Source organism: Cydia pomonella, chromosome 22 (genome assembly GCF_033807575.1).
Source record: "Cydia pomonella isolate Wapato2018A chromosome 22, ilCydPomo1, whole genome shotgun sequence".
Classification (NCBI taxonomy): domain Eukaryota; kingdom Metazoa; phylum Arthropoda; class Insecta; order Lepidoptera; family Tortricidae; genus Cydia; species Cydia pomonella.
In genome coordinates, this window is record NC_084724.1 from 14,257,787 (window position 1) to 14,267,011 (window position 9,225).

Here is a 9,225-nt window from a genome sequence, read left to right on the forward strand (position 1 = left end):
CTGAAATAAACCGAACAACAGGCCACTTCAGAAATAGTCTAAATTAGATGACCTAAACCAGCTGACGCAGATGCAGCACTAACTCCGGTTTTAGCATAATAGTAGGTATCTACTTCTAAAGCAGAGGCACTTTCTAGGTAGATTTTCGTACATTGACCCGCCTATTGCTATCTCTATTACATGCGCACGCTCGTGGGCACAGAATAAATAATAGGACTACCGTACAGACATGACACTTCCTACAAAAGCGAAGTTTGAGTGTTCAAATGTTTTTGGTGGGATTTTATTTATTTTTGTAAGATGCCCTTAGGTTCTTCTTTTTAGGATTCCGTACCCAAAGGGTCAAACGGGACCCTATTACTGAGACTTCGCCGTCCGTCCGTCCGTCTGTTACCAGGCTGTATCTCATGAACCGTGATAGCGAGACAGTTGAAATTCTCACAGATGATGTATTTCTGTTGCCGCTATTACAACAAATACTAAAAATAGAATAAAATAAATATTTAAGGGGGGCTCCCATACAACAAACATATATTTTTTGCCGTTTTTATAAATAATGGAACGGAACCCTTCGCGCGCGAGTCCGACTCGCACTTGCCCGGCTTTTTAACCTTTGGTATGCTTAGGAGCAAAAATATTGAACAAAATTCAACTTAAACATGAAGATGCCATGGTTGCTAAATAAATGGCAACTTTTTGACAGGCGCATACAAAAGGTTAAAGCCTCTCTTTCACTCTTTCTTTTCATTGGCTGCATTTTAGGGTTCCGTAGTCAACTATAAGTTTCGCCATGTCCCTCTGTCTGTCTGTCTGTCCGAGGCTTTGCTCCGTGGTTGTTAGTGCTAGAAAGCTGCAATTTGGCATGGATATATAAATCGATAATGCCGACAAAATCGTACTTATAATAAATCTAAAAATTCCTTTTTTTTTAGGGTACCCTTATATTATATTAAGACTGCATCGACCATCTAGTGTCGCGTTCATTAGGGGAATTGTGTATTCATAATTACTGTAACCATAAATCAGTATATTAAAGTTGTCGTCCTAGTTGTTCCCCAACTTTTTTTCTTTGTCACATAAGTAGTTTATTTTCACACTACGTGACCATAACGAAGTACCATTTCGTAAGTTTCGGCTCAGCCGAAAGGTTTGCCGATATTTGGCCGTAACCGAGACTACGGCCGAAACATTACTTTTTGGCCGAAAATGGCCGAAACCGAACCTTCGGTCGGGCACTAGTTCGCTTCCGGGATAACTCAGTACTGTGTGAATCATTTAACAACGTTTATGAGAATTGCTCTTATGATCATTTGAATATAATTTGTATTAATCAAGATTCTGAGTATACTTATGATAACACCTTTTCTTCGGTGTTATGTTTTAATACAAGATTAGTAAATAAATAGTGATAATATAGTGCTATACTGTAATAAGCAATAATTTTTGCCTGTGATTGGTCATAAGGACCCTTTTCTCAAATGTATGGGAGTGAACTTTTTTTTTTATACTACGTCGGTGGCAAACAAGCATACGGCCTGCCTGATGGTAAGCAGTATCCGTAGCCTATGTACGCCTGCAACTCCAGAGGAGTTACATGCGCGTTGCCGACCCTAACCCCCTCCCACCCTCGTTGAGCTCTGGCAACCTTACTCACCGGCAGGAACACAACACTATGAGTAGGGTCTAGTGTTATTTGGCTGCCATTTTCTGTAAGGTGGAGGTACTTCCCCAGTTGGGGAAGTACCTCCACCCTACCACACAGAGCGAGATGACATTCACAATGCCCATACCTCTCTTGTGGACGTAGTTTAAGGACGTACCCGGGTCCTTGTGATTATTATGTAACTCAAATCGTTTACTTATAACTAGAAAAATAAAACTTATAGAATAACATTAACGCTTTTGCGATACTTCTATAGACTGTGTAGATTTAGATTTTAGATTTAGATTTTTAGTTTTATATTGTAGTTTTAGTTTAGTTAATTGTATTACTTATATAATTTTTTTTATTAACTTGTCAATAAAATTAGAGACCAAAGTAAAGATAAAACGACAGTAGACTGTGTTAACGCCTCGTCTTTGTTCGGGCATCTTCGGGAGCCGTCGCCGACGCAATGCATGGTGCGGGGCGCGGAGAAGTGGGGCCGGCAGCGGCATTCTTTCAGCAATCTTGCGACGGACGGTTGTGCCCGTCCGCTTACAATTAGTGATAACTTTTAACATCTATGTATCACCAAAGTTAATTATTATACGTGCATGTATTGGACTACGAGTGTCATTTAGCTCACCTCATCCACGACCCCAAGATCTTCTCGTCCACCCCTACATGCGTGGACATGTGGCGACCGTGACTTCTTCAAGTTAAACGGTCATGAGGCGACCGTTGAAGTTCGTGCAACTGTTATGGCGACTGTCGAGAAATAACGGACTACGCAAGAACAAAGAAACTGGAACTGCTGCCGTGGCGTTTTGGGTTATGCAACACTACAAGTTGAAATAGATACGAAAGTCAATGCCGATGTGAAGTAAGCCCGCTCCTTTTGTTCCCTAATTTTTTTAAACTTGTTTTGCTATAATTTGTGCTAGCCTACTTGCAAACGTCAGGTTATGTATCTAGCTTTATGCGTACTAGCCAATTTGCACTATTTTGAGCACTAAGTTATATTTTGCTTGGTTTCCGTATAGATCAATGCATTTAAAATTGCAAAGAGAAGTTGTTTATATTCGGTGATTAGCTCAATAATGCTTGCCGGCTTTTTGATGCACCGTTATTTCAATATTAGCGCTTCGTCATAAATGATTTCTGTATAAATCAATAAGTTGCCCGTCTTTTAAGTTTTATGCAATAACAATACGCTAGTAATTATTATTTTATAGTAAAACGAAGTAAGTTATAGTATTTTATGCATCAGTTGTATAAGAAGGGTCAAAAAAGGCGAGTGGCGTGAGTTACAATGTGAGCCGGAGCCGAAGGCGTAGGCGAACATTGTAAAGGAATACGCCACGAGAATTTTTTGACCTACTTATACAACGTTGCATACAATATTTTTCCTACGAGTCAACAAAAATAAATCTTAATTTAGGTAAACAAATTACAGCAAAAGTATATAGCCAAGATGCGCGAGCATACCTTGTTACGCGCCCGGCCCGCCCCGGGCCGCGGCCGGCCGGTCGGCGACACCTCCTCGTAACTCATGAGGCCCTGGTACTTGCTACTTGCTAAATTAATTTTTTGGACAGTTTTTTCTCAATTTTGGCCACCGTAGCCTACGGAGACTAACAAGCAACGCTAAGCGGTCTTCGTAGTCTATGGGTGTTGCTATATTACGGGTGTCACATGCGTGTTTCTGACTTATGAAGTAATTATTTTTACTATGCAACCAAATGAACATTTTGTAAGTTGGCATCAATGCACTTAGTTTAAAACTGTATTCGTTTTGGTTTTGTTAGGTTGGTAGCCATTAATCGCAGTAACATTATAGCTTATAAAAGCACAAGAGCTTTTATGAGGAATAGACAATATAGACTTTTCTTGAAACCTTTTATGTATGTTCTTATATTCGTGTTAATGAATGCATAAATGACAGATAACAGTAGAGGAGTAGGAAAATGTAATAAACACACACATACACACAGACATTCACAAAAACAACCGCGCCGATCGCATATATTATATATTTTGACTAGGATATGTAATGACCGACCTGTCAAAAAAGGGACCCGTCTGAAAATCAGCGCTGGGTATATATCTGGCAATAAAGCTGAGACAGGTACCCATTGCCTATACCAAAAAACCACATAGGTAAAAAGGTAAGAGCTGTAGTAAATTTTTTGTGATTTTTTTGGATAATTTATTTTGTGCAATTAAGTGTATTTTGTTTTATCTCACGTTGTATGTTATTTTTATTTTGTATCTTTGGTAGTTGGGGCAATAAACATTTTTTATCTTATCTTTATAAAAGCGTACATTGTACCTGCCGTTTAAAATACCTACCGTCAGTTTTGTTCTGTGCCACGCTTGCTACTTCTATGCGATAATTTCGTTTAGCCTTCTTTTTTTGCACAAACATTAATTCATTTAATTTGCTTTGTCTCATTAAAGGTGCATTTTAGTTGTTTATAAGTATTTACTTGCATTTAATAGGTAATTACGATACAGGGTTCAAAGTCCATTGAGGTGCATTCCTACGTTTCAAAGTCCGTTGTGGTAAATTCCAGTGTAATCATCGCTGCGCGCTGTGACCGGGACCCTGTTGCTACGCGGTTTCCGGGCTATTCGCGAGTACGAGCGCTGTGGGAACGGGTTCGCCTGACGCGGCCGGTGCTGCTGGCGGGCTCGGCGGCAGCGGTGCTGGACTTGACGGCTGGATCGTGTTACCGGTTTGATTGCACCATTTTATTTACTTAGCTCATTGTTTATTGTTTAAAATTGCTGAGGAATGAAATAAAAAATTAACCAGAAGGCGCGGTGGACTTAAAAGTCAGTTGACCGTTTTAAAGACTTTGTAAAAACTGTACAAGGGTCTGAGCACACGTCATATTAAAAAGCGGCCAAGTGCGAGTCGGACTAGCCCATGAAGGGTTCCGTACCATTTATGACGTATTAAAAAAACTACTTACTAGATCTGGTTCAAACCAATTTTCGTTGGAAGTTTGCATGGTAATGTATATCATATAATTTTTTTAGATTTTTTCATTCCGTTATTTTAGAAGTTACAGGGGGGGGGACACTTTTTTCACTTTGGAAGTGTCTCTCGCGCAAACTATTCAGTTTAGAAAAAAATGATATTAGAAACCTAAATATCATTTTTGAAGACCTATCCTTAGATAACCCACACGTATGGGTTTGATGAAAAAAATTTTTTTTTTAAATTTTTATGACGTATTAAAAAAAAACTACTTACTAGATCTCGTTCGAACCAATTTTCGGTGGAAGTTTGCATGGCAATGTATATCATATATTTTTTTTAGATTTTTCATTCTGTTATTTTAGAAGTTACGGGGGGGGGACACACTTTTTACCACTTTGGAAGTGTCTCTCGCGCAAACTATTCAGTTTAGAAAAAAATGATATTAGAATCCTCAATATCATTTTTAAAGACCTATCCATAGATACCCCACACGTATGGGTTTGATGAAAAAAGAATTTTTGAGTTTCAGTTCTAAGTATGGGGAACCCCCAAAATTTATTGTTTTTTTTTCTATTTTTGTGTAAACATCATAATGCGGTTCATAGAATACATCTACTTACCAAGTTTGAACAGTATAGCTTTTATAGTTTCGGAAAAAAGTGGCTGTGACAGAATCGGACAGACAGACGGACATGACGAATCTATAAGGGTTCCGTTTTTTGCCATTTGGCTACGGAACCCTAATAAAAGAGTTGAGTTTGCGATTAGATGGACTTCGTAAATTAATGGTTGATTATGACGCCGTGCAAGTTCAACTTGAAGATATTTCCGCTAATTTCGACGAACAAATGGCGGAAAGAACTCAAACTGAAAGTCTTTTCTATTCGCAAATTGCATTAGCGCAAGATATAATTGATTCGTTTTCGGCCAAAAATAGTGGGGACAGTGATTCAACTAAATCAAGTTCGTGTCATGGAAAACATTCGTCAGTTCGTCTACCAGTAATAAATTTGCCGACGTTTGATGGAAATTATACGCGTTGGTTAGAGTTTAATGATTTATTTGAGTCATTGATCAACAACAACGAGTCAATTGCGCCGGTAAATAAATTCCACTATTTAAGGAATTCATTACAAGGAAGTGCTAGTTTAGCAATAAGGTCAATTGATTTTTCTGCCAGCGGATACGAGCTTGCGTGGAAGGCATTATGTGAAAGATACGATAATAAAATATATATTAATAAATAATCATTTGAGTGCGATCGTAAATATTAATCCTATACAAAAGGAGTCTTTAAGGTGGACCCGTTAGTGATTTTTTGGTCTCGGCGAAGTTAGATCCCAAAACAAACGGAAATTGGGAGGAGTATAAAGGAGATTTTTCATGCCTACCCTCAAGTAATTTAAATAAAATTTCTGAAGTACCCACTTTAGAACATTTTAAAGAGTTTTTACGTAATCGGGCTAATGTGTTACAAACGATGTTTTGCAGTCGGTCAAATGAAAGTAAACCTGTTATTAGGGAAAATAAAAATATTAAATCTTTTGTTTCGTCTGGCGAGGGACCACGAATTAAACCGTGTCTGATATGCGGCCAGAACCATCATGTTTATCAGTGCACCAAGTTCAAGTCAATGGGTCTGGAAGACAGGCTTGTTGAAGTTTCAAAACATAAACTTTGTAATAATTGTCTCCGCGCGGGACATGATGGTTCTCAATGCACTTTGAAGGGTTCCTGTCGTAGTTGCAAGAAAAAACACAATTCGGTCTTGCATTGCGACCGCGTCAGCAGTAATAATGTTGCAACTACCGACACTGTAAAAAATGTAAACTCTTCTGTTCACATGTCGACTGGCGCATCGGGTCAGGTTATGTTGTGCACGGCACAAGTCGAAGTATATTATCCTAAAAGTAACACTACTTATCTCGCTCGTGCGCTCTTGGACAATGGCAGTCAATCGTGTTTCGTTACAGAACATTTTAAGGAAAAGTTAAAACTACCCACAAATGAAATTGAACCGTTTAATATTACTGGGATCAATAAACAGAAAACAGAGATATCCGAACGTATCCAACTAAAGGTTAACTAAGGTTTAGTTCGTATGAATTAGAGGCTGATTGTTGGGTGATTCCCACAATCTCTGATGATGTGCCAAATGTGGCTATCGATGTCGAAAAATTAGATTTACCGCATGTTGTTAGCTGATCCGTTGTTCTATAAACCGGATCAGTTTGATATTTTGTTGTCAGGGGACAATTTTTTTCAAGTTCTCAAGCCGGATCAGATAGATCTAGAAGAAGGAAAGCCTATCCTACAAGATACTAAGTTAGGATGGTTAGTAGCTGGTCGCACGGGCGAAAGCTACAACCGATTTAATGTTAATTGTAATTTAGCCACTTCGAGGCACAAGACGTCACTACAAATATCGATGATTCTCTAAAACGTTTTTGGGAGGTGGAAGATTTGCCTTCTAATTGTAAGTCTTTGTCTGTTGACGAAGAGTTTTGTGAAACTCGTTATGTTGAGACTACTACCTACTTTACCTGATGGTCGATTCTCTGTACAAAATGACAATAGGGTATTTGACTACTAGTCAAATCAGTTTCATTTTTTGAACTGTCAAAACGATTTGGTCACAATGGATTTTATACGAAGGACTAGCAAATTATAGTTCTATACGATTTATAAATGAGAAATTGTGTCTAAAAATAAAAGCTGTCTACGTCTCTCTATACATGATCTGGTGCTTTATTTCATGCATCGTGTAATGTATATATATTTATTTAATACAATCAACATCCGCTATCGTTTTTCGAAAAACGTCAATCGAAAACATGTACACATCTTTATTTAAGTTTGTCGACTAGCCTTTTTATCGTGTAAAAGAGGGGTGAAATATATAAACTATAAGGGTTCCGTTTTTTGCCATTTGGCTACGGAACCCTAAAAAGTTGAGACTGGTACCCATACCACAAAATCACGGGCAGAAGCGGTCTAACTAAAATGAGTACTTTAGAGTCAGGAAACAGTAAGCTGCAGAGGTAACTGACCCCCTCTGCAAGCAAGTTTCTATGCAGGGTCTGACGTACCTTGGGCTCCTCGATGATCTTGGGATGGTTTTACAGGTTGGAGTAGGTGGACAGGATGGTCTCGCAGTCCCACTTCTCCTCTCTGGGCACTTCCACAGTTTCCAGTTCCTCTTCCGACTCTTCCTCGATTTCCTGCAGGCGTCGCATCCTGGGGGACGCCGATTCAATGATTTCATTACTTTGACCGAGACAAGATGTCAATTGACGCGCGCGGAACGCGTGGAATTTAATAGTAATATATGTGACTGCAACATAATGAAAGACATTAAAATACGAGTGTGGGAAACAAATGAACCGAGTTTCATACAAGAATCACACGAGTATTTTAATGCCTAATTAAACAACCAAACTAAAGAAACTAAAAGGCAAAAATTGCAAGTTTACTTCAATAGTTTAATCTGACCTGGCGATGACTGACCTGGCGACCTCCCTCTCCTTGTCCAGCTGCTGCCTCCTCCGCGACTCCTGGAACTCCTCGGCGGCCTGCAGCAGCCGGGCGTGCGACTCCGGCATGAAGCCCTCGATATGACCTGGCGACCTCCCTCCCCTTGTCCATCCAGCTGCTGCCTCCTCCGCGACTCCTGGAACTCGTCGGCGGCCTGCAGCAGCCGGGCGTGCGACTCCGGCATGAAGCCCTCGATATGACCTGGCGACCTCCCTCCCCTTGTCCATCCAGCTGCTGCCTCCTCCGCGACTCCTGGAACTCGTCGACGGCCTGCAGCAGCCGGGCGTGCGACTCCGGCATGAAGCCCTCGATATGACCTGGCGACCTCCCTCCCCTTGTCCATCCAGCTGCTGCCTCCTCCGCGACTCCTGGAACTCGTCGGCGGCCTGCAGCAGCCGGGCGCGCACCTCCGGCATGAAGCCCTCGATCTGACCTGACGATGACTGACCTGGTGACCTCCCTCTCCTTGTCCAGCTGCTGCCTCCTCCGCGACTCCTGGAACTCCTCGGCGGCCTGCAGCAGCCGAGCGTGCGACTCCGGCATGAAGCCCTCGATCTGACCTGGCGATGACTGACCTGGCGACCTCCCTCTCCTTGTCCAGCTGCTGCCTCCTCCGCGACTCCTGGAACTCCTCGGCGGCCTGCAGCAGCCGGGCGCGCAACTCCGGCATGAAGCCCTCGATCTGACCTGGCGACCTCCCTCCCCTTGTCCAGCTGCTGCCTTCTCCGCGACTCCTGGAACTCCTCGGCGGCCTGCAGCAGCCGGGCGTGCGACTCCGGCATGAAGCCCTCGATCTCCTCGCAGTCCAGGGCGCCGAGCTCCGTGTCGTCGTACTCCGCGAACATCTACAACATGCCAACACTAAATCATTGATTGTATTCTTTTATACCACGTCGGTGGCAAACGGGCACAAACAATCTAAATTCGTACAGTCGCCATCAGATATGTCGGGACGGCCAAGGTGTTAAAAATATCTGAACTTTAACATCTTGGTAATAGAGGATTTGTTCAGATATTTGTGAGCACCTTGGCCGTTCCGATATATCTGATGGCGACTGCA

The 9,225-nt window shown here is 41.5% G+C and overlaps 1 protein-coding gene across 2 annotated transcripts in view; it reads right to left on the bottom strand.

Annotated features, from left to right (window-relative positions):
- LOC133530374 (tubulointerstitial nephritis antigen-like) overlaps nucleotides 1-8,850 on the bottom strand; it is a 77,193-nt gene extending 68,343 nt beyond the window's left edge. The window contains exons 1-2 of one of the 2 annotated variants that reach the window (XM_061868285.1): nucleotides 8,139-8,850; nucleotides 7,721-7,868 (exon numbers count right to left, since the gene is read on the bottom strand). In XM_061868285.1, the coding sequence (XP_061724269.1) occupies nucleotides 7,721-7,868; nucleotides 8,139-8,835 (845 nt within the window). In that variant the 5' untranslated portion in view covers nucleotides 8,836-8,850. Of the gene's footprint in view, nucleotides 1-4,189; nucleotides 4,253-7,720; nucleotides 7,869-8,138 lie in introns of those variants that run through there. The other variant, XM_061868286.1, reaches the window with a different exon arrangement.
- Between the last annotated feature and the right edge of the window lie 375 nt (nucleotides 8,851-9,225).